The following is a 26528-nucleotide window of genomic DNA, read 5'->3' as shown; positions in this document are numbered from 1 at the left end:
TCCTCCACTGATCCTGGACCTAACACCATCAGTGCTTTAAACATCAGGACTTGTTCATCTGTTTCGTCTCTTCCTCTTACACCGGAGGTAGCATGCCTGCACTAAAACTGACCTTCACATCAATGGATTGGTCAGCTTTTCCCAATATCAAGCAAAGTAATGGGATCAATCATTTCAGCATACCTCAAGACTCATCTCTACTCTAACTCTAATGTGTCTGATCTTCAGTTTGCCTGCTACCCATATCATTCCACCCAGGACATGGTGTTTTTATGATGTTCATAATGGATGACTGTTCAATCTTAAACAAGAGGTTACTGCCATCTCACTGTACGTGTCCCATTAATTAGCTAGTGCCTAATACCCAACACATATTTTCAGATTGTCAGATAATGGTAGTCATGGTCCTCCGCTGGACTGGCCATCAGATTCCTTCTACTTCCAGACAACAGCTTACTTGGGATGGCATTCTCTGTCATGTTTTACCTCCAGGGGACAGCATCCCTCAATGTACAGGAATATTCTGGGACCAATGTTTTTCTTGGTCGACATCAATGCCCTCTCTTTTTCAATGCAAAATCAACTACTGTATCATTTTGCAGATTGCTTCAACCTGTGCAGGACTGTATCTCACCCCTCTGCCTATTAAACTGCAACAGCATCTCTTTCAGCCAATCTTTAGGAAATAGGCAACTGATTATTTACCTCAAACATCTTTCAATGGAGCCAAGTTACATGCTCTCACTTTGCTCTTCCGTAAGGAGCAGCCCTCTGTCATACAACGAAGATTCATACATGCGACCCCTCCTTCCACCCTCCCTTCTCGTTTTGCACTTTACACGATGTCTTTGAGATGCTTTACACAAAATATTGTCATCCAGAAGCCTCATTAAGAAAGTCGTATCTTTTCGACTATGAGTACTATTTTGTACTTAGTTTGCATATAAGGTCAAGGCTGTTGCCAGCCTATCTGAAGGATGAGGAATGTGACAGCAGAAGGTGGAATCATCAGCCAATAGATAAAGGGGATTTTCCAGAGAGACAGAGAGATCATTGATGAAGATCAGGAATAGGACTGGGCCCAAAACATTACTTTGGGGAACTCCAGCTTTAGGAGGGAGAGGAGATTAAAGGATTCCGTTGAGAGCCAAGCATTGACTACAGGAGTCAAGGAAGTCAGAAAGCCATTTGTGGAGTTGGCCTTGGATGCCATATGTAAAGTTTGGAGAGCAAGGTGGGATGTCAGATTGTACCCAAAGCATGAGACATATCTGGAGAGACAGACCTGCTCTCATGTCTGACATGGAGAGCCTCCATCCATTGTTTGGAGAGTAGAAGCAACAGGTCCAAGGTGGAGTGACCTGGTCTAAATTCAAATCGATGAAATGAGATGAGACCATTGGAGGAAAGGAAGGATTTCATATCAACTACGATGATAGCTATCAACTGCGATGCGATGATACACATCAACTGCAATGGTTACTGATGTGTCAATCCCCTATTACATTCTTAATGTTTCTATTCTGCAACATCTGGCTCTTTTGAACTAAAAATATAATATTTGGCTTGTAATTGCAGTAATGTAGATCTTGTAATTGCAGTAATGTAGATCTTGCTGCCCTTAGAGTTGTTTCAGAGCAGGCCCTGCGGCTCCACCAGTGTAGGTTGCCCACTACTAGCTGACAGTGTAGGTTGCATACCACTAGCCAAGAGGTGCGCACACTCGTGTACTTCTTGCCTCACATATACCGGCACACTCGCATACACGGGTTGCCCCCACTAGCCTGTGCACACTCACCTCTGAACAATGAGCCCTGGTTTGAATCTCCGCCAAGCTGTAAACTGTCATTCAGGTGTTTTGCATGCAGCACAATGCAACGATGTGTGCACCGTCGATCAAACCAGAGGACCGGTCCATCAGCACAAGTTGTTGGTGGATGTCAAAGATCCATTTTGGGAAAAGTAGATGCTTTGTCGCCATCAACATGGCAAAATTCCAAATTTCACAACCCTGCGTCAGGACGACAACTTGCTTTGGATTGGCTCTAGCCTAGAAACATTGCTCAACTTGCAGTAATACTCCCCAGAGTTCTGTAAAGAGTAAAGTCTTCTAATTATTATCTCTGCCACCAAAGGTGAAGGAGGTTATATTTTCACCCCTTTCTGGCTGTTTGTCTGTCTGTCTGTCTGTTTGTGTACACTGTACAGGATATCTCAAAAAGTTGTGTATGGATCTGGATGAAATTTGGTGTTCAGGTTGTGTGACAAAGTCGAACTGCTTTGATCCTGGTGAAGATCCGGATCCCGATCCGACTACTAAAAATTTTAAAGTGATTCTTCACCATTGAGAGATTGGGCCAAAAACGATATATAGCACGATATCTCAAAGAGTTGTGGATGGATTCGGACGAAACTTGGTGACAGGTTGGGTGTGTCAGAAGGACGAATTGATTCAATTTTGGTGAAGATGCGGATCCAGATCTGGATACGAAAATTATTTAATTTTTTAAGTGGTTCTTCGCCATTGAGAGATAGGACCAAAAACGAAATAGTACTGTATAGCATGATATTTCAAAAATGTATTGTGCCCAATATGTTCTCGTGGATCAGGCATTACGTGGCGGAGGTATGTGCTCTACCGAGTGCCCTTCTAGTTATTAATGGACTGTGCCATCATCTGGGTTAATTTTTGTATTTTTTCCAAGCCAACTCTCGTTCTCAGCCCACTGTTCTCTAAATACCACACCCTACACTGCTAATACAATCCAAAAAAAAAATTCCAAATCCATTGGGACCATACTCTGTGCAGAGTGTTGGTGAGGCCTAAGCAGTCTTCTGGGCTATTGGACACAATCCTGGATGGGACACCACTTTGATGCAAGATACTCAAATGGCTTAATCATCCCCGCAAACTGGTACTCATTTTGCCAACCTCAGAAGGGTGATAAGCTGAGTCAACCCCACCTGGTATTAATTCAAAGGAAAAATAGGATTTGAACTCAAGACTCTAGGATCCCAAGCCTGCCACCCTAAACATTAAGCCAAGCAAATACAATCCAAAACTAGAAGGGCACTCGGTAGAATGCTTACCTCTGCCACGTAATGCCTGATCGACGAAAACATATCGGGCCCGATACATTTTTGAAATATCGTGCTATATATCGTTTTTGGCCCTATCTCTCAATGGTGAAGAATCACTTTAAAAAATAAAATCATTCTCGTATCCAGATCCGGATTCAGATCTTCACCAAAATCGAATTAATTCTTCATTGTCACACGCCCAACCTGAACACCAAATTTAATCTGAATCCGTCCACAACCTTTTGAGATATCCTGCACACAAACAGACAGACAACCAGACAAACAAACAAGAACAATACGTCGTGCAGAGCACGATACTTGCAAAATCCAGAAAACAAATTTGACCTCAAAAATAATTGGAGGTTGAATTAAATGACCAAATGTGCAACTACTCTTCAAATTTCAAGTGAATCGGATGAAAATTGACAATTTTAGAAATACGGCCTATGTTGACCTTTTGGTCTTTGTGAACCTCCAAAATAATTGGCAGGTTGAATTCAGTGACCTGATTGCAAATCGTCTTCAAATTTCAAAAGTCAATGGGATGAAAATTTAGGATTTTAAAAATACCACCCTTGTTGTTGACCTTGGGTCTATGTTGACCTTTCGATCAATGTTGACCTCAAAAATAATTGGCTGGTTGAAATCATTGACGTAAAATATAAATCCTCTTCAAATTTCAAGTCAATCGGATGAAAATTGAAGCATTTAGAAATCTCACCAAAGTTGTTGACCTTTGGCCTATGTTGAATTTTTTTTTAATCTATGTTGACCTCAAAAATAATTGGCTCGTTGAATTCAGTGACCTGAAATATAAATCCTCTTCAAATTTCATGTCAATTGGATGAAAATTGAGGATTTTAGAAATCTTACCTAAGTTGTTGACCTTTGGCCTCTGTTGACCTTTTGACCTAAAAAAAAATAAACAAAACAACACGCTTCTTCCTTATGACAAACTCTATCATGTGGTGAAGTTTCGTGAAGATCGGTTTAAAATTGTGACCTGTAGGTGACAAACTTCCAGACAGGCAGACAAACAGACAGACAGACAGACAGAGAGAATAACAAAATCAACTGACCATTATACTTGAAAAATCTTCGATTTTGCAAGTAACAAACAGACAGAGAGGGGTGAAAACATAACCTCCTTCACCTTCGAGGGCAGAGGTAATAATAAATTAGTCACTTCCTTCAGAACTGACTAAACAACATAATTCATATATATATATGTATATATATATATATATATATATATATATATATATATATATATATATATATATATATATATATATATATTTGAGGGTTCTCATTGTGATAAACATGTAAGTCAGATGGATTTCAATGGAAAGAACATATTTAGATGGATTTAATACTCCACATTTACCCCATCACAGGTTGACCAGATTGAAGTAAGCAGCCCCCAGACACAAGAAAATGAGCCTGGAATTGCAGGTGCTCTTTTGAAAGCTTTGGAGATTCGGAGCAAGGTCATTCACTCATCAGGTAAAAGCACGGATAACCAACAACCATATTATTTGCCGATGCATCCTTAACCCACTTCACCCTCCCTTCACCTATTTTGAACCTTCACCTATTGAAACATTTGATTAGCTCACAAGAGGTGGCAGTGTGTAAAACTGAACAACTGATTGATGAAGTGTGTGGGATATATAGTACATACATACATGCATATCATATGAAAAAACATATCCACCCACATCTCTCACCTCTGAATGGAGGTAATAACCAATCAGCTCTCAACTAATCAATTAAACCCTGGTGGCTCGGATTATATATAATAAATTGATTCGTCCCATGCTCTTCTAGCCAAAGAAGCTGCATAAAACAACCATGAAAGGCTACCCAAGATATGCCCTTTCGATTTATTTCGGAGTCAATTTCAACGACTTACGTGAGTGAATATGCCTGTGAGAAGGAAAAAGGGGGAAAGGGTTAAAACAAATTCTGCCCCATTTGCAATCCTGATAAAACCTGATAAATATATGGTACCTCATCCCGTTTTATATTGAGCTCAAGGCCCATCTCATAAAAACTTAAATTGCTTCCTTGCCCCTAACCTCCAAGACCTGATGAGACTGGTTAAGTTGGTCTTAAGTGTGTACCCCACATAGTTTCACTCCCTTATGGAAGGCTGATAATAATGATAAAAAGTAAATACCCTTTGTAACAAAAAACAAATCTATCGCAATGAAATTGCCTTATTTTCATCATCGCAGCAAATAATGAAAATTGTGAGATTCTGCCGAGAAGGTGACAGTTTCTTGGCAGGCCCTGACATATCATTTGCAACCAGGTCATAACATAACCATTAGCATTATCAAGTACTGTCGGAACATTTGCAGGGAATATGTATGTATGTGTATATATATATATATATATTTATATAGCCATTTTCGCATTATCTCCATAATATTAAGATTATAAACGAACTATAAGCAGAAACCCATGGTAAAAATACCACAATATATTAAAAAAGAAAAAAGAAAAAAAGAGAAGCCTTTTATTCTTGTGCGAGTTGAAAGCTCAAAAATGGAAGCTAATATATTTCTGAAACAGCAAAGACAAACAAACTTTTTCGGGAGTGATCAAGGCAGCAGTCTGTTGTCTAAACAGCGTTCTAAACTGTCTAAACAGTTCAATTCATGTCTAAACAGCCAACGTTCAATTCATGGTCTGATTGAAACATTTAAAATTTTCCCTTAGGTTTGGATTAATTTGAAGCAACTTTCACTTCATAATTTTTCTCTCCAAGGAGAGTTTCCATGTTTCAGGGTGAGACAGACAGACAGAAAACAGACAACATTAGCCAATTTTATATATATATATATATATATATATATATATATATATATATATATATATATATATATAGATGATTACTTGTGATTTTCTGCATAACCCTTTGCAGTTATAATGAATGATATGTGCTTGTTAATTGACTAACTTGAGCTTTTTGTTTAGGTGAAGATGATAGTGATGATGATGAAGATGACGACGATGAATGGGACGATTAAGAGAGCATCGTATTTATCCGATACGCCTGTGCTGTTCACAAGACTGCACTAAAACTCGTCGTTCATTTGAAGTGATTTATAAAGAAATATTCGCTTTTAGACCTCAACCAAGAAGAATATTTGTAAAGAGCATGTAGAGTCCACCATTCACAGGATGGCATGATAACTTTGAGGTGGTGCGCTTGCCTTTGTTCTACACTGTGGGTTTGATTCCTGACCACGCAAGGTGGTCCGCAGGCAAGGAGATGCATGTGCTGTTAAATTTAACGTTAAGATAGGGGGGACCCATGTATTGGCATCGATTGCTGGAGGATGTGAAATATTCCACGGTATCTTTAGATGAAGAGTGGGTGAGTTATCGTCGACACTCTGAACAAATTCCAAACTTCTACGCAAATAACTTTCAGGCGAACGTCAGGCCTGCCCAGCTGGTTCATGCAAGATGGGTCAAACATGCTTTCTGAGCCTTAATTCAATAATAGGATGAAGGTGTATGATGTTGGTGATAACATCGAGTCGATCTTTCTTGGAGGTATTTTTCTATTTTTCTTTTTCACAATCACCTGCAGATATTGCGCTAATTGGCACAATGAGATGCATATGACAGTATATGTTATGTTTTTGGAGGAATTCAAATAATTACAGTACATTTGGCTGGTGATATGTGCGCGCGCGCACACACACACACACACACACACACACACACACACACACACACACACACACACACACACACACACACACACACACACACACACACACACACACACACACACACACACACACACACACACACACACACACACACACTTTATTCCCGAATGAGTACTTTCATTTGCATCAACTATTCGGAGAGACGAGAGGTCAAAATGAAAAAGTCCAAGTCTGGGTTGTGATCCCATTATGAAACAAGCGTTTCAACTTCAATGCAGTTACGTTCCCTTTGTTGTGACTTCTTTTTGTTTACTGCACTTGTCAAAACCTTATTTTTTGGTAGTTTTGTAATGTGATGTTTATCCCAAGTCAAGTTTGCATTTAGCTGCTACACTTCCCTTCTTTCCAAAACAAATAGCAATCCATGGGATTCAGAAAGCCAAATCAATCTTCCCTGGTGTACGAATACCTCTGGTCCAACTCTTTTCTGTATGGTGGCCACAAAGGTAATTGATCAAATACAAATTTATTTTCTCAAGAGAAACCCTTTGTCGGAACTAATCATTATTCATAACCTTAACAAGCCGGTAGGCGACATGGGTGGTCGCTAAACTAAGGCGAATTTGAAATATGTAGATAAGAGAACACATCAGATGGCTATGTTCCATATAGGAACATGACAAGCAACTGTCCATTCATCATTTGTGTTCGATTCCCTAACTCTACGTTAGGCAATCCCAAAGCGAACGTTGGGGTGAAAGCATATAGTAATATAATTGCATACTAGTCATACAGTTTTTGACGGATCGGGCTGAAAATTTTTGACAAAGAGGTTCATCATAGTGCGCACAAAAGCGTGGAAGCCGATTTTTGATTTTCGAAAAAAAAAAATTTTCGGATTTTTTTCAAAACTTTCAAAGTCCCGTTGCTAGGCAACGGTGGTGTCCATAGCAACGGTGCTCAAAAGCATACAACTAGATCCTGGTATGAACCTACCAGTCAAGTTTCATCAAAATCGGTTGACTCCTCTGGCCTCCAGAGCTGTCCATTACATACAAACAAACAGACAATCCGGTAGGCGACATGGGTGGTTGCGACATAATTGCATACGAGTCATAGTTTTTGACGGATCGGGCTGAAATTTTTTGACAAAGCGGTTTATTATAGTGCGCATAAAAGCCTGGAAGTGGATTTTTGATTTTCGAAAAAATAATTTTTTTAGGATTTTTCAAAAATTTCAAAGTCCCGTTGCTAGGCAACGGTAGTGTCCATAGCAACGGTGCTCAAAAGCATAGAACTAGATCCTGGTATGAACCTACCTGTCAAGTTTCATCAAAATTGGTTGACTCCTCTGGCCTTCAGAGCTGTCCATTAAATACAGACATACAAACATACAGACAGACGGAAAAAGTGGAAATAAGGGTAATCGAGCGACCACCCAACAAACATACAAACATACAGACATACAGACAGAGGCAAAACCTGAGAAAAACGGGAGTCTAGCGACCACCCAACATACAATGGAATGTTCAACATACATCTCTAATCTTGGTGAGAAGAAATGTGCAGCCACTAATGGAGGACTTGTATTCATAAATCGACTCATATATCATCATCATTATCATCATCATCATCATCATCATCATTAGAAAGCATAAATAAACAGGAGACAATGTCATTGTTCAGTCTCAGAGCATCACGTCATGGAAGGAGTAGTAAGCAGAATTCCAACAAGGAATGGTAATCAACAGTCTGACAGTGGACACCTCTATTTGGATGGATTTAGAGTGTTCAACCCATGTATACATAAATCATATGTGGGGAATGTTGTCATGAAATGGGAAAACTGCACATGTAAGACCAACACTGACCATCAATTTGGTGATACCATTGGAAATCACCTGAAAAGGGAAGAAAACCCAGCGGCAGATTGTTAAACAGAACATACGTGATTTGATGAAAGAGTTCACCGAATCATTGGAATAGCGGGCAACCACCAGCATAGTTAATGGAGAATTACATTCCATGGAGACGCAGCGTAATCTATAGACACAAAGGAGATCACAGAATAGAAATTCATGAAAGTATTTCAGCAATATTTTCAATGGATGGAGTTCCATGTTATGGATCAACAAACAGGTATCCTGGACCATTGAAATGTGGAAACTGGTTTGGTGGAGCAACAAGTTCATTGCCTCATGCTCTTCCCGCCGGTCTTTTCAGCATTCTATCCGTGCTCATATCAGGGTTTTCTTCATACCTACCTCCAATCTCTTATGCTCTTACTGAACACAAACTCATTCATTCATTCTCCCTCTTCCATTCCTGCCACTCAATAACTTGTTTGCCTTGTATCCATGAGTTATTTGTATGTCAGTTCCCCTTTTTAACATTCTGTCCATCTGTAAAGCTGTTGGTCTTTGCCATTTAGCCCCTTCAATGAGCTTAGACTTCTGCATTAAAAAAGAAATTCTGACAGCCGAATCTGCAGAACAAGTTGAAAGTCAACTATGGGTTCGACAACATCAAGAACAACAAAAAATTGAAAACGACAATATGCACAATACAAGAAATGGTGGAAATCCAACCTCCAACCAATCAAAATCTGGGAGAAAATTTTTTGAGGAAAGGCCCACAGGTTGTGACTTGCCATGGAGATGTTCCACAAGATATTAAATGTCTGCACACCAAGACTTGTTATGCATTTTCAATAACACCTTACATGTGTCCTCAGACTTTTGGTTGAATGATGTCAGCAAAGTTTAACAATGACATTGAGTTCAATATAAGCTTTGTAAATCAACAGGTTCGAAGTCCATGGTTGGGAAGGTGAGATGATCAATCGACTTTGAATGACTTGAATGAGTCAACAACAAAAAGTGCAAATTGAGTTTATTAATGTTCTTAGCTCTTCACTGATGATCAAGAAAATAATAATAATACCACTGCTGAAATGTCTGCATCGTGGGTTCAACATAACTTGCATTAACATTGTGTTATGTTCGGGTGATGATCAACATCTTTCCTCCACATTACATTGGATAGAGCAGAATTTGAAGCCAAACCCCTTGGATCACTGGTATAACATTTATCTGAGCGAAGCCATCCAAACAGCTTTAAATAAATCCATAATTATTTGTACTCCGCTTGCTTTGTTGTTTTCTTATTTTTAGTACAAATAAACATTTTCTTTGCAAGTGTACATCTGTCGCATGAATTTATAAAGATATCGAAGTTGATCATCATGTGGATGCTCAAACTATCTTCGCAGGTGATTAAGAATCGTCATCATTTCATGTGCAGAACTTGGTTGCTGGGTTGCATAATTGGGGTTGGAAGGACACGGGATTGGAGGAGGTGTGGGTACCGACATGGAGGGGATCGACACCATTAAAGGAAATGATGGTGGTTTCATTGTCATGACCAGACAATGTTTAATACCAGCCAGGTGTTTCAACTACTAGGATTCCACCTTAACCATCGCAACAGACTCAAGAATTATAATTTAATGTGAGGCTGATTTGTTGATCTGTTTTTCACAAGTCGATATACATTGGTTATGATGATTATGCAATCACCTTTGGTTCCCTTCCAAATTACATTGAAAAACACATGCACTGCCACGTTTGGTGTTCCCACCTCAAGCCATGGCTCACAATGTTCGGATTCTATTTAAATCACAGATAGTGTTGATTTGTCCATCTTCATCAATGTCCTTGTAATTCGAGGAAAAGTACATAAACATCTTCTCGTGTCCTGTGTGTCCTGTATGCGACGCATGGTACAAGCTTCTCCATGAGACATATAATGTTGTTGTAAAAAGGACGTTTGGCAAAGAATACCGACTCATGTACCGATGCATAACAGTGGTGAGGAGGTGCATCAGCAGAGCGAAAGTACAGAAGCTAGCCCTTCTGATCGCAATTTGATCGATCAGCAAAACAGACAACTTTATGAGCATGCGATTAATAGACCCCAAAGAAAAAAAGAATGGAAGCTTCAGGGAAAGTTAGACATCAAGCCCAGGGAAGAAAACATTTCATTTATATATAGCTCGGTTGGAATGTTGAGTGAACGGATGAGGTTTACCTCTTATCTGAGGGTTTTGGTTAGACGATGTGTGCTGGAAATAGATGAGCCAATGCAATAGTCTGATATGTCACCACATAGAAATTAAGTCCTAAATGTAGTAGATATGTTCCAGTCAATCTGTTATGAAGGGTGTTCAAAAAGTTCAATGAACGACTTACTCACCATTGTCATATTTAAATATACAAGGTATTTTAAATGAAAATATAGTATTGGCATGTTTTGGAGGGCTGGCAGAATGGCCGAGAATAGAGGTTCTCAACCTATTGCACTTCAAGACACACTTGAGTGTATGTTAAAATTGTCAGGGCCACATAAGAAATAATGATAACAACTTCAACTAGAAGGGCACTGGGTAGAGCACATATCTCCACCACGCCACGTCTGATCCTGTAGAACATATCGGGCCAATCATTTTGTGAAATATTGTGCGATATATCGTTTTTGGCCCTATCTCTCAGTGGTGAAAAATCACTTTAAAATTAAATAAACCTCGTTTCTGGATCTGGATTCAGATCTTCACTAAAATGGAGCCAATTCTTCCTCATCCCACACCCAACATGTCCACCAAGTTTCGTCCAAATATGTTCACAACTTTTTGAGATGTGCTATATCTTGATTTTGGCCCAATCTCTCAATGGTGAAGAATCACACTTTAAAAATTCTAGTATCCAGATTGGGATCTTCACTAAAATCTAATCAGTTCTTCCTTATCACACACCCAACCTGTCCACCAAATTTTACCAGAATTTGTCCTCAACTTTTTGAGATATCATGCACACAAACTAACAAGAAAAAGACGTTGTGCAGAGCACGATACTAGCAAAATCCACTCCCCTCTCCGAAGGTTGCCATGGATACATCAAATTGTCCATTTCATCAAGATTAAAATTGACAATCGAAATCAAAGCTCAGGTCAATCATATGAAAATTTTATTATTTTTCAGATTGAAATTGATGATTTTAGAAGTTTGATCTTGAGTTGACCTTTGTCCTTTTGACCTAAAAAAATAGTTAGTTCCTGAATTAATTTATGCATTATGCAATTGCTGCTTACTTTTTAGGTTAATCAGTTGAAAATTGACGATTTTTCAGATGAAATTTGATTATTTTAGAAGTTTGACCTTGAGTTGACCTTTGAAATTTTGACCTCAAGTCCAAGCTGTTAGCTTGGACTGTGCAAATCCTGTTCAACTTTCAAGTTAATAGGATGTAAATTGACGATTTTTCAGATGAAATTTGATTATTTTAGAAGTTTCACCTTGAGTTGACCTTTGAAATTTTGACCTCAAGTCCAAGCTGTTAGCTTTGACTGTGCAAATCCTGTTCAACTTTCAAGTTAATAGGATGTAAATTGACGATTTTTCAGTGGAAAATTGATGATTTTAGAAATTTGACCTTGAGTTGACCTTTGACCTTTTGACCTCAAAAGTAGTTGGATTCCCAATCTGGTGACGCAATGTGCAAATCTTTTTCAAATTTCAAGTCAATCAGATGAAAAATGACGATTTTAGAAATTTGACCTCAAGATGACTTTTGACCTCAGAATCAATAGGCTTCTCAGTTGAGACTACCTCTACAACTTGGTAAAGTTTCATGACGATCAGTTTAGGATTGTGACCTGTAGGCGATAAACAGCAGAAAAACAGAATAACAAAATTGATTGACCAATATTCTCGAAAAATCTTCGATTTTGCAAGTAACAAACAAACAGATGGGGTGAAAACATAACCTCCTTCACCTTCGGTGGTGGAGGTAAAAAAAAAAAAAACAGGGTGTTCTGAACTGAATGTTAAATGTACGAAGCTGTCTACTGCAAATATTAAATAAAATATAATATGCTATTACACTATTACACACACTATTACAATAATAATAATAATAATAATAATAATAATAATAATACTAACTTTATCTGGTGCCTTATTTAATGCAACCTTTATATCCTCAGTTCAAATGAGAATTCCAAACTACCAAAGTATTCACAGTTTAATCATAAACCCATATTTTCTGAAAAATAATCCATATATTTGATGTCACACAAATGGCATGCATCCAAGATGTGGAGCTGATCGAGTGAAGAGGTGTTTAAAAAGTGGGTTTTAATCCCCCAAACAGTTCGCTTCAGAACTTTCCTGAGTTCAAATGTCGACCCAGCTATGAACTCCCACCCTGGTGTTTCACAGGCAGGGCGAGGCGTCAATGTGTGTGCCATCCCTCGAATGGACGTTAAGGCCAGGTCACATTTGCCACGGCGGCCGTGGGGTCTCCAAAATCTGCGGCCACGAGCAATTATACGGCGGCCGCAGTATTTACACGGTCACACAATGTAGCAGTCACATATGTTTTTATTTTTCGGGGAGCCGCACGACATATTTATAAATTGTGGAGACTGAAAACGTGGGGTTGCCATACGGTCTTTGATTTGATGTCACACGGTGACCTTAAGGGGGCCCTGCGGCGGCCATAGAATTTTCAAGGCAGACGCAAGGCGACCGCAGGGGGACCACAGGCGTGCCGCAGGGGGACCGCAGGGGGATCGCAGGGGACCCTAAGGCGAACGTGCGGCCAGACGGACGGTAACGAGTGGGTATATATATATATACCAGTTCTTTTTTTACTGAAATAAAAATATACCAGTATAAATAACTGAATATACTATAACTATAATATACCGTGGTGCCCCCAGAATCCGAACGCCCCATTGTTTGAACAAATTGGAATCCGAACAATTTTTTCGAGAAAATTTTGCCCTAAAAACCAAATTCATTTTTAAACGTAGCATTCATGTTTGTTCACGTGTCTCCCCCACCTATTCGACCCGCATCTTCGCACTTTGTTCATTCAGTTCGTCGGTGGAAGTACTCGTGAAAGCATCTCTTGTGTGTCGATCGATACTTTAGGCCTCAGTCACATTTGCTCTACGGCGAGGATACGGCGGCCGTACGCCCTCTGAATTGACAGAAACGTGCAGCGGCCGCAGATAAACTGAGGTGGCCTCAGGGAGGCCCTACAACGCATGGCTATATTTTACAGGTCGGAAGGTCGCCGTGGAATTATAACGCGGAGTTATAACATTTTTCATTTCTACGGCGAACGTAGAAATTCGACAAGCCGAAACAAAAGAACTGGTAAAAAAAAAAAATTAACCCATTCGTTACCGTCCATCCGGCCGCACATTCGGCTTAGGGTCCCCTTGCGGTTGCCTTGCAGGCACCTTGCGTCTGCCTTGAAAATTCTATGGCCACCGCAGGAACGCCCTAAGGTCACCGTGCGACATTAAATCAAAGACCGTACGGAAACCCCACGTTTTCGGTCTCCACAATTTATAAATACCCCGTGCGTCTACCCGAAAAATAAAAACATATGTGACTGCTACATTGTGTGACCGTGGAAATACTGCGGCCGCTTTATAATTGCGAGTGCCCGTACATTTTGTAGACCCTCCGGCCGCCGAGCCAAATGTGACTTGGGCCTTACCTCGTGTTTTCACCTTCATTTGTGATGTTTGTTTTTTAATCATCTTGTGTTTTAATTAATAACAAAAAAAGCAATCCGATCACGTGGTGTGACGGACTGTCGGGCAAGGATTGAATTTCACAGCAAAACCAGTTGTAATTTGGAATATCCATGATTACGTCAGCCCGATGCGTTTGATGAAAGTGATTGTGGTTCTGCGGGCATCATGTTTGATGAGCTGCCCTGGGGGCAGCGCTCTCGCAGAGTGCGCGAGCGATCGGAACCCAGGCCAGAGCTCGAGCCTGTGTGGACCTTTGGATGTGGTGATTGTACCAGTTTACTTACAATACACCGTCACCGAAGGTGATTTACTCATCTTATTTTACCTTAAACATGGGGAATTTCAGTTTAAAGTGTCTTGAAAGTGGGTTTTCTTTGGGTCCACGAACGGATTAATTCACTCCATTATTTCTTATTGAGAAAATATTTTTGGAATCCGAACTTTTTGCAATCCGAACAGCCTGCTGGAACGAATTAAATTGGGATTATGGGGGCACCACGGTATAGGCAAACACCTATACTCCTATCACGGTGGACGCACATACTCCATAGCACACGGTGGACGCACGGTCGACGCCGACTGCCACGGAGGCCGTACGTAGGTGCACGACGGGCATAGGGGAAATGTGCGTTGATCCTGCGTTGCCCGCAGGTAGTCACACAGACCGCAAGGCCACCGTACGGCGACCGTGGAAATAATGCGGCCGCCGTAATTTTTTGGGGGTTGGGAAAATTCATTTTTCATTGAGAAGAGCTTACGGCAGCCGCACGAATAACGCAAGCCCACCGTACGCCCTATGTACGGTCGACGTGGAACACATCTACGTCATAGCTTGGCTTGTCGAATTGCTACGGCGAACGTAGAAATTAAAAAAAGTTATAACTCCGCGCTATAATTCCACGGCGCCCCTACGACCTGTAAAATATAGCCAAATGGCGTAGGGCCTCCCTGAGGCCACCTCAATTTCTCTGCGGCCGCCGCACGTTTCTGTCAATTCAGAGGGCGTACGGCTGCCGTATCCTAGCCGTAGAGCAAATGTGACCTAGGCCTAAGTTGGTTGGACCGTCTAATCGCATGAGTTGGTGGACAATAAAGATCCAACAGTATCTTTTGTGAAGAGTAGAAGAGCTATCGTCGACCCCATGGCCAGATTCCAAATTCCTGCCTTGAGTGACAAAGACGGAGTGGTGACTCAACCAGGATTGTAGCCTAGTTACTGGTTCAGCAGTAACAACATTCTCTATAGGGCATGGTCCATGACAACGACGATGATGATGATGATGATGATGATTCCAATTTGCATTTGCTCACAACATTCCCCAAACAGTCATGGATTAAAAGTGCTCTCATCTATCGATTTTTTACATCATCCCTCGTTCCAAAAATTAGGACAAACAAGCCATGACCTCAGATAGTCATCCACACTTCCTCTCGAAATTAATTATTTTTCGTTTATATGCAGAACAAGGCTGCGGGGGAGCACCATTGGCTGAGGGTGTGGATGTGCTGCTGGTGCAATGCCCTCTGCTGGTTCAAGGAGGAATTTGTAAGTTTCCTGTGGTGCCGGTGATGGCTCGCCTACTCTTCATGAAGGACAACATAGGATCTTTAACGTCCACCAACAAATGTCGCAGACGGGACGACCGTTTAACGTCCATCCAAGGGACCGCATGCACTGATGAATCACCCTGCTGTGAAACACCAGAATGACAGTTTATAGCTGGTTTGGGATTCAAACCTCGGCTCGAGACAGCTTAAAGGTGAGTGTGCGTACCTCGAGGCAACGTAATTAATCATCCTAGATGCCTTTTGAGAGGTGTCTGTTTGTTTGAATCATATGCACTCCTGAACCTTTTGACGGAATGAGTTGAAAACTGGTGGTTGTACCGGGGGTGTGTACTGCGAGGCTTTAGGCAGAAAAATTTTTCATTGGCCAGGGTGTTCATGGTTGGGAGAAGACCCCAATTTTCTCTCCACAAATTTGTATCATATAGCCCTATCTGGTTGAAGCCGGTAATACTATATGTCATAATTAAATATGTCAGACATCATTAAGTGGAGGAATTAACCCATTTGGAAGCACAGGTTCTTTGTCGGTTATGCAACAAGCTCAAAAGAGCTAAGATCCTCATCCTCTTAATGATGACGTCATAAAAACGAATATGATGTCATTGTGATGTATCAGGTTTGCAATAAATTATCTGTGCTAATGCCTGGCTTGATTCCCGCAAACAAAATTCAAACAGCTTGCCTAGTTTCGGAGATAATGGTATAGGCGATTTCCATTAGCGACGATATTATGACGTCAACTTTTTTTCTAGGAAGAATTTCCAAAATAGGAGATGGTTACTGCCTACGCGTGGGCTTTCTGCATATACATGGCAAGTTTCATGAAGATCCAATGAAAACTCTGGGTTGTGAAACAAAAAAAGTCAAAAAATAGGAATGACGTCATAAAAATTGATATGACGTCATAGTGATGTATTATATGTGTGATAATTCATCTCTGCTAATGCCCTATTCGATTTCCACAAACAGAATTCAAAAAGCTTGCCTAGTTTCGGAGATAATTTTTTTTGGCGATTTCCATTAGCGGAGATATTTTGACCTCATAATTTTTTTTTTCGGAGGAATTTTCAAAATCGGAGATGGTTACTGTCTGCGCAGGGTATTTTTACATATATATGCCAAGTTTCAGGAAGTTTCGATGAAAACTGTAGGCTGTGAAACAAAAAAGTCCACAAGAAGAAGATGAACAACAACGTGAGTAAGACTGAGAGATCCTCCACGAGGATCTAAAAATCTTCATCGGTTAAGATATTCCAAACATGTGTTAAAAGCTTTGACAGTGAAATGATTTAAAATTAAAATAAAAAATGTGAGAAGGGAGGAGAGGAGGGGATAAGAAAGAATGAAAAGAGGGGAAAGAAGGATCTATGGCGACGAAATAATGAGAGGTATCAAAATGTATGAGGTATCTATCTTGTGTATACCCATCTTTAGAATACCCATGATGCTTTGGAAAGCAGGTCTTATATTTACAGTGGATTAATCATGCTAAGACTGTAAACTGCTGCACCAATGAACCAACCAATCAATTAGATCTAATGATTCCATACTGTCAAACACAAGCACAGGTGAGTCACTCAGGCTGAGCCCAGTGACTAGACCGTGCAATCATTATCCAATGAGGCAGGGACAGGAGAGGAAATTTGCGAGTCATGAGTGGAGATGTCCTTGGATACCAAAGGAAGAGACTAGGACCTTCTTAGATCACAAATAAATTTCAAATAAATATAATATCACCAATATTACAAATGAATTTAAATCGAAGAAATATTTGTATTTTGATTGGTGTTGAACATGTTGAATGAACATGTTGAATCATGCTAACATGGCAAATCTGTAACATCAATCTTTGCAACAACAAGTGGAGAGGCGAGCAAGCCGATCCACTCTCGTGGGTGTATGTATGTACGTACGTACGTACATATATATATATATATATATATATATATATATATATATATATATATATATATATATATATACACATATATACATATACATATATACACATATACACATATGACCGGGCGTAGTGGCGTGCGACTGTATTCCGGCTACTCGGAGGCTTGGGTTGGAGGATCGCTTGAGGACGGGAGCTCTGCACTGGGCCGCGCTATGAGAGGGTGTAGGGCAGCCCCGAATCATGGCGAAACCCAATCCTTATCCCTGTGTCGTAAGAGGCGACCAGGGTTGCGTCAGGAAGGGCATCTGGCGTAAAACCTGTGCCAAATCAATATGCGGATAATAACGGATGACCCGCTGTGGCGACCCCTAATGGGAGCAGCCGAAAGGAGCAGAAGAAGAAATATATATATATATATATATATATATATATATATATATATATATATATATATATATATATATATATATATACACATATATATGTCAAAGAGGAAGGAAAAAAAAGAAAACATGGAAACCAGTGAGATTGGAAAAAGAATGGAGGTACTTCAGAAAATATATCACACTCGATGCACTGAAGAGGAAAAGAAAGAATTAACAAGTCTATTGAAAATATTAATGTCAAGAATAATGCCTTCAATGGTGGGGAGGAGATATCACGAGAAAGTGTTGAAGAAGAGAAAGAAGGAAAAGATTACGTAGTTGATGTTGGTGTTATTGACTGGTTAAAGCTTTGCAATTTTTTTCCAAAATACATGGAGAAGAGAGTGAGGGAATTTCAAAGGATAAGTTATGTTTTAAAAATGAAGATGCAAATGTATATGCTGGAAGCTAAAAATGTTCACACACTGTCAGAATTTTTCTCATAAATAAATACAATGATGGTAATTTATTGTCTCAAGTGTAAAAAGAAAACTTCGACTAAAAATATCTCATACGTGAAAAGTTAAAATAATAGAACTATACAAAAGGGGATATGTTTGGTGTGTGCACTAAAAAGAGTAAATTCATTAATAAACATGTAGGAATTATACAAAAGTTTTCATTAGAAAGCAAGTTTATAACAACTGGAATTCTGGGGGAATTGCACCTTCCAGGATATTCTTTTTGTGTTCCAGGAACAAACTTGGATAAAAGATTAGATGAAGCTGACACTCCTAAACCCTGGTCCAAACCAAAAAATAGGGTTGATGAAGTGTGTATGAACCATGATATTGATTATGGGAATAGAATGACATTGGATGAAAAACACGAAGCCCAGAGATAAATTTTGTATAATTTGTCTGATATGAAATCCAACGTTGAGAGAAAAAGTTGATAGGTTTATCGTGAAGATGATAAGCACTAAATTTAAATTGCAGTTTGGTAAACAAAAAAACTGATTAAACTCTTATGTCATGAATGACATAAGCCAATAATCACCAAGTTTAAAATAAGGAAGGTTTATTCCAAAGGGGTTTACTACATGTGGTCTGCTGACTTAATTGAACTCAAAAATGATGAAAACAAATAAGTTTTAACCATTATTGAGTTGAGGAGTAGATATGTGTGGGTTGTTCCTTTTAATACCAAATGAGGTAATACTCTCATGTTCGTCCTCAGTCGGGTATTTAGTAAAAGTATAAGAAAACCAATGAAATTATTATATGGACTAATGAAGGAACAGAGTTCCATCACAAAATATTTATGAATTTTATAAAAGATAATGGTATTAAATGATACAGCAATTTTAATGAAGGAAATGCAGTTGATATTGAGCGTTTCAATTACACTTTGAAAGAGACTGTATAAAAAAAAATTCACTCAACTCAGTCATTCTCATTGGGTATCTTTAATTAAGGACATTGTAGATAATTACAATAATACAGTTCTTTCTCGACAAAAGAAAAACCAGCAGAATTATTTACGGAATTAGAATATGAAAAGGAGATTAATCTGAGAAAGCCAAAGTTTAAGGTTGAGGATATCGTAAGAATTTTTTTTTTTTTTGTATACCTTGGTCGAGGCTCGTATGAGAGCTAACACACAACTCACAGCAAGGAGGCATGAGACAAGAGGGGCGGGAGTGGAAGGGACAAAACAGTAGGGAACAGACACATTAGGTGGACTGTGGAAGGGAGAGGGATGGGGATGGGACGGGGAACATGACGAAGAGAAGATGGACATTACAGGGACTTTCAGGAAGGAAAGCAGGGGAATTGAAGGAAGTGGGCTTGGGTGGATTATCGGGGGTAGAAAAGATCGAGGATTTGGATGGGGGAAGATAAGAGGTGGTGGTGAACAGCTGTTTTGAAAGCCTGGAGGGAAGAATGGGAAAGAATAGAGTGAGGAAGTTTATTCCAAAGGCGGGAAAAAAGAGGAATGAAAGAGTGAAGATGAGCAGTGATTCGTGATTTTGGTAGTTTTACCAGAAGGGGGTTGTTGGCGGACCTTGAGCGACCTGTGGAAATGTGGTGGGGACAAATCGCAGAGAGAGCAGGGGGGGGGGCAAGGCTGGAGAGGAGTCGGTAGAAGACAGAAAGACCACCAACCAACCTGCGGTGATTGAGTGAGAGGCCCAAAGACTCAGCTTCATTGCGGGAGATGCCGATGATCTTAAATGCCCTGGTTTCGACAGCGTGATGCCGAGAAAGGTGGGAGGCAGGAGCACCAGCCCATAGGGGAGAGCAGCACTCCATCAGGCTACGGACAAAAGCTTTGTCAGTGGTCAGGAGCTCAAGAGGGCCGAGGAAGGACTTTGCACAACAGAGGATTCCCAGTCGGCGACTGGCTTTTGAGGCGAGGTTGGAAATGTGACTTTCCCAGGAAAGGTCATGGCAGATAGTGAGACCCAGAAGCTTGAAAGAAAAGACTTCTTCCAGAGGATTGTTGAGAAAGTGGATGGGGGGGTTTTGTAAACGGTCCTTTCAAAGAGACATAGTGAGAGTGTGAGATTTGTCTGGATTGAAAGACATGTTCCACGTGTTGGACCAGTTTGTGATTTTATCCAGATCTGCAGTGAGCGAAGAAGCTGCTGCTTGCCGGTCTGAGGGATGACAGATGGTACGGCAGAGGGTGGAGTCATCGGCAAAGAGAAATAGAGGATTTTCCAGAGAGTCCTAGAGATCATTGATGAAAACCAGAAAAAGAACAGGGCCCAGAACGCTACCTTGAGGAACTCCAGCCTGGACAGGAAGAGGGGATGAAAGAACTCCATTTAGGGCCACACGTTGACTGTGACAGGAGAGGAAGTCTGCGAGCCATGAGTGGAGATGGCCTTGAATACCATGGGAAGAGAGTTTGGTGAGTAGGGCAGGGTGCCAGACTGTGTCAAAAGCACGTGATATGTCCAGGGATACGGCTCGGATTTCCTGTCTGGCATTGAGGACCTCCATCCATTGATGGGAGAGCAGAAGCAGCATATCCAGGGTAGAGTGACCTGGTCTGAAACCAAATTGATGATTGGAAATCAAGCCATTGGAGAAGAGGAAGGATTTCATATCTGAGGCGATGATGGATTCCATCACCTTGCTGATGATTGGGAGAAGGCTGATTGGTCTGTAGTTACAGGGATCTGTTTTTGCACCTTTTTTATGTAGGGCAGTGATGTTAGCAGATTTCCAAGCAGATGGCAGATGACCTTGGGCAAATGAGAGGGTGAATAGAACAGAGAGAGGGTGAGCAAGAGCAGAAGAGCAGGCTTTGAGGACACGTGGGCTGATGCCGTCTGGACCGGTTGCAGAATCTGACTCGAGGTTTGAAAGCAAGCTCTCCACCTTGTCAGGAGAAAAGGATAGAGAGTCCAGGGACAGTTGGGTGCGACTGGGTAAAGTGGGTAGAGATAGTGATGGGTTTAGGACACAAGATTTAGCTGCAAACACCGAGTTTAGACATTCAGCTTTATCACGTGTGGAATCAGCAGTGGGGCCATTTGAGGTAAGGGAGGGGATGGAGGGGGAACATACACCAGAAACAGATTTGATTAAATGCCACCAGGATTTTGAGGAGGGAGAGAATATATCAGTGGAAATCACACTTTGAGAAAGGTGATACAAAGAGATGGAGTAATGAATTTTTAAAATTGTTTATGTTTCAGACAGAGTTCTTGGACTTACAAATTGTATGATTTAAAGGGAGAAGAGATTTAGGTTCATTTTATTCACAGGAATTACAAAAGACAAAGATGATAAAAAAATTTAAAATAAATAATTGAAAAAATTGAGTCTACCCCCTTTGTCTCCGCCCACATATGCCACACGCCACATGCCACATCCACACCCACACACCGCATCATCCCCCTCCCCCTGTGCACCCCTCATCCTTGTCTCACCCCCTCCCTCCACCTTCCCCCACACATACATGGGGAGGGGGTAACAGGGAGTGCACTTTCCCTTTTTTTTCCTCCTTTGTCATTTTTTTATAATTAAGAATTTAATAATTGGAAACAAAACAAATGTAATTCATACTTATTAAAACATACATTATATTATACATTAAAATATCTGCAGCAGATTTTATTATATAATATTGGTTTGAGTGAGAGAGTGAGTGGTCTTTAACCATCTGAGTGCTTCTCTCCTGTCAAAACACGCACAGGCATTGATATTATAATCGGTTTCAATTGTCGATCAATCTTTACTCTGACCCATACATCATACATTTAAATGTATCGAGAAGAGAATGTTAGTTATCTCCAGCATCCTCCATCAGAACCATCTCCAAAACAAATTTAACATATATTAATTGGTATCGGTGAAAGAGATGACCAATTCATTACCTCGGGTAGTTTCTGTTGGATGATTGGCACAAGAAGCGACACGTCATGTTTGATGCTGGAAGAGAACAGATGCACAGGTTCAAGAAAACGGACACACAGACACTGGAACACCTCTTGCATTCACATGTCATTTAACACCAGTGTTTTATTGTTTAAAATTAAAATACCTTTCACATAATTCTTCAGACAACGTTGAAATGTGTGAATTTGTTGGTTAAATAATGTGAGGCTTCTATCTCGGAGGGAGGTCATTGAACCGATTATTAAAATCGTTGCAAAAATTCTGATGAATGAACTGAACTTGGCTAAAGACTTCATTGGCTTCACAATTCACCTCTTCTATGAGTGAGTTTGAAATGCTGTCATGAAAAGAAAGCTAAATAATTAATCATTTACAAGGCTTTCATTAACGGTTTAATGGTGGATGAAACTCCTGTCTGAAACTTACCAATGTTGTGAAATGAAATCCTTGTCCTCCACATCAGAAGGTAACTGAAAGCTTGAGTAAAACAAGTTGTCGCTCATCTGCCTGTATCAAGAGCACAGATCCTGTGGAACTCTAAATCCTCTCGGCTTTAGATGAATTAAAAGGGGGTATTTTAGGGAAAATTTGTATAATAATGGGTGGGATTGAAATGGAGGAAAGAGAAGAATGGAGAGGAAGTCTGGGAAACCAGCCAAGTTTTGGCAAGACTTTTCTCATGAGATAAAAGTGAAAATTGAATTATTGCGAAGATGTTAAGATTGGGTTGAGAATGCTACACACAAGAGGTTAGACTATGGTGAGTGTCTCTCTCACTCATAAACACACAAGTAGGATAAGAATGTTGATTTTGAGATAAGCGCTCGACAGGGAGCAAATGTGAGTGAGCGACGAGCGTCAGCGAGTGTCTGTTGAGTGGTTGTCTCACAATCAACATTCTTGACAATTAAAGGTGAGCGGACAGACGAACAAACGGAAGTGATCAACATACTTGTCAAAAAAAATTGACAAGTAACAAACACACAGACTGACAAACAGACAGACAGACAGACGGGTGAAAACATAACCTCCATCCACATTCGGTGGAAGGAGGTAATTGTAGGATTTGGATCTTCACCAAAATCAAATCCGTTCGTCTTTGTCACACATCCAACCTGTCCACCAAATTTCATCTGAATCCATCCGTAGCTTTTTTGAGATATCCTGCTCACAGACATAGATAGGGGTAAAAACAACCTCCATTCAGCTTCGGTGGCTGGGGGTAATAATGAAGAGAAACAATTCGTTTAACACATTACAACTGGGCTGACAGGATAGCCTTGAGTTATGCACATTCGCCTTCAAGCCGTCTCGCCTGGGTTTGAATCCAGACCCAGCTATAAACTGTTATCCTGGTGTTTCGCAGGCAGTTTAATTCATCAACATGTGTGCTTTCCCTTGGATGGACGTTAAACTGGAGTCCCATTTGCCGACATTAGTTGGACATTAAAGACCCCACGGTATCTTTCGTGAAGAGGAGATGAACTATCACCATCTCCCTGGCCAAACTCCAAATTCCTGCCCTAATTACTGCTCGGAAGCAACGGCAAACCACCCAGCATAACCCTTGCCAAGAAACTGCTTCAGCAGTGCTGGACCTGCCTTCGAGCAGAACATCAGAATATGAATAATTGTTGTGGCGGTAAGACCCACCGAGCCATAAAAATGGCGACTTAGAGCGGTTCGTCATGCTCTATGAGGGAGGGTTTTGTCTAAAATGCTAATCGTACCGCCAAATCTGTCCCTCAGAGTGATATTTATATACCGTACGGATTTACGATCGTGCTTACTATAAAAACTCAAACGAAACCCGGTTCATTCATGTGTGTCGTTGAGAAAAGGGGGAAGTGTGAATATAGAACGTGGAAACATTTTATGGACAAACTTATTCACAATTCAGAAATACGCCCCCGGGTATTGTACGGATGGAAGAGGCCTTAAGTAAACCAATCCTAAAGTAATCCTGAATGGACCCTCAAACACACCAAAGTAGATGGACCAGGAAAAGGCCAAGACAAAAATATCAGTTACGGCCCATGTGGGCACCGTGTGGTTCCTTTCGGAGCCGATGGTTCCACAGCCCGGTCAGGCGGGTTCATCGCACACCCATTCTCGTGCAGACGAGAGATGGAAACGAAACAATTGTGCCAGCCCAGAAACTTGGGCTGTCTTTGCCACATGTACTGGGCTTGATTCTCACCGGATCCACACATGACCTCTCACGCAACTCATGCGAGGCAACCGGAGTGGGACTGGGACAAGAACAAGGAACCCTCACCGTGATGTCACGGGCCTTATATAAGCAACAGGATACCCTGCCCTTGGACATGACCCTGCCCTGTATGTCCCATATGACACCGATTAGTGGTTTGGCCATAAATCTCAGGGAAATCCCTCCCCTGAGCCTCTCAACACTTTCCGGATGTTTGAGACTTGCGCAATCACGCCAAAACTAGCACCTCCTCGTTGTTTCAAGGCTGGATTTCCCGATAAAGCACATATACGACCGCTTAAAAAGGATAGAGCAGTAAAAAAGTAGTTTCAGGGAGAAGCGGTTTTAGATACAAATATTAGGGAGATACAAACATTCTCCACAAATATCGATGCAAATTCCTTTTCCAATTGTCTAGTTTTTCCTTCCTGAGAGTTTACTTCTGCATCCATCTTGTCCATCCCATGCGTCCTCCCTCCCCTACCCCTCATTCCTACCCACACTCATTATTTGTCCACGTCTCCCTGTACTTCGTCCTTCAACCTTGCTGTTGATGTTTCCCCACTCCCTCTACTGCTGCTTTTTTATGTTGCATTCTGATCCATTCAGTGCACCAGCTGTTCAGTTGAGGTCATAACCATCTCAAAATATAAATTGGCAAAATATTCTGAGAAGAGATCACTTTCCCAGCAACCACAAGAAATATTCACCTTACATTCATTTTCTGGCACGTGAGCTGGATCACTGGATGTTTCACATAGGATTTGCAGTGACTCACAACATGCTTTGAAGAGAGAAATCGTTATTCCCTTTGTATACAAAGGCAATAACTATTTTTACCTTCGCAAACTTTGTTGCGAAGGTTATGTTTTGATCGGTGTATTTATTTATTTATTTGTGAATATGTGTGTTTGTTTGTTTGTTTGTTATTCGCATAACTCCAAAAGTATTGAACTGAATCGCAGCAAATTTGGTGGGATGATTGGTTATTATCCGAGGACCATTTGATTAGATTTTGGGAGCGATCGGGTCAAAGGTCAAGGTCAAGGTCATGAAAAGGTCAAAATCGTCTTTTTACCATAGCGCGGTCAATTTGTATCCAATTTGCATGCAACTAATGCCAAAATGTTCAGAATTCAATGCCCCATCTTGTGATATGTGACATGACACAATGACGTAATAACCCTTATTAGCGGTTGGGAGTCAAAGGTCAGGGGGGTTACGACATTGCAAAATGTGCGGTTTTAGTCATAACACGGTCAATTCTTATCCAATTTGCATGAAACCTACACCAAAATGTTGACTGTTCTGTTCCCCACACTCTAATACCAATTACAAAACTAGAGGGGGAGCACCTTATATCTTATTCATTAAATATGTCAACAGTGCTGAGAGTTATAGTTCTTTTCTCCATTTTTTTGTGAGGGGCGGGGGGGGGGTTGGAAATCACTTAAAACATGTAAGAATGCAAAAAAAAATTCGAAATTTTGTTGAAAAAAAAGTTGCAAATTTTTTTTTTCTCTAACAATTTTTTTGGGGGGGGTTGGAAATCATTTAAAATATGTAGAAATGCAAAAAATAATTTCTTTTTTTGGGGGGGGAACAATTTTTTTTGGAGGGGGTTGGAAATCACTTATAACATGTAGAAATGTAAAAAATAAAATAAAATAAAAAAAAATCGA

The 26528-nt window shown here is 40.5% G+C and overlaps 1 protein-coding gene and 1 long non-coding RNA gene across 4 annotated transcripts in view; one reads left to right on the top strand and one right to left on the bottom strand.

Moving 5' to 3' along the window:
* Positions 1–26528, top strand: part of LOC147014462 (actin nucleation-promoting factor WAS-like) — an 82568-nt gene that overhangs the window by 45829 nt on the left and 10211 nt on the right. For 2 of the 3 annotated variants that reach the window (XM_085852417.1, XM_085852415.1), the window contains exons 10-11: positions 4479–4587; positions 6067–9975. In XM_085852417.1, the coding sequence (XP_085708543.1) occupies positions 4479–4587; positions 6067–6119 (162 nt within the window). In that variant the 3' untranslated portion in view covers positions 6120–9975. Of the gene's footprint in view, positions 1–4478; positions 4588–6066; positions 9976–26528 lie in introns of those variants that run through there. The other variant, XR_015050771.1, reaches the window with a different exon arrangement.
* On the bottom strand, positions 21252–26257 carry LOC147014463 (uncharacterized). The gene is made up of 3 exons (XR_015050770.1): positions 22780–26257; positions 22613–22667; positions 21252–22413 (listed from the first exon to the last, which is right to left on the bottom strand). It is a non-coding gene; the product is annotated as an uncharacterized LOC147014463 (long non-coding RNA).

Source organism: Eptatretus burgeri, chromosome 13 (genome assembly GCF_056783735.1).
Source record: "Eptatretus burgeri isolate ZD-2024b chromosome 13, Ebu_testis_v1, whole genome shotgun sequence".
In the NCBI taxonomy this organism is placed as follows: Eukaryota; Metazoa; Chordata; class Myxini; order Myxiniformes; family Myxinidae; genus Eptatretus; species Eptatretus burgeri.
The sequence above is the reverse complement of the archived record's forward strand: the minus strand, read 5'-3'. Positions and strand labels throughout refer to the sequence as shown.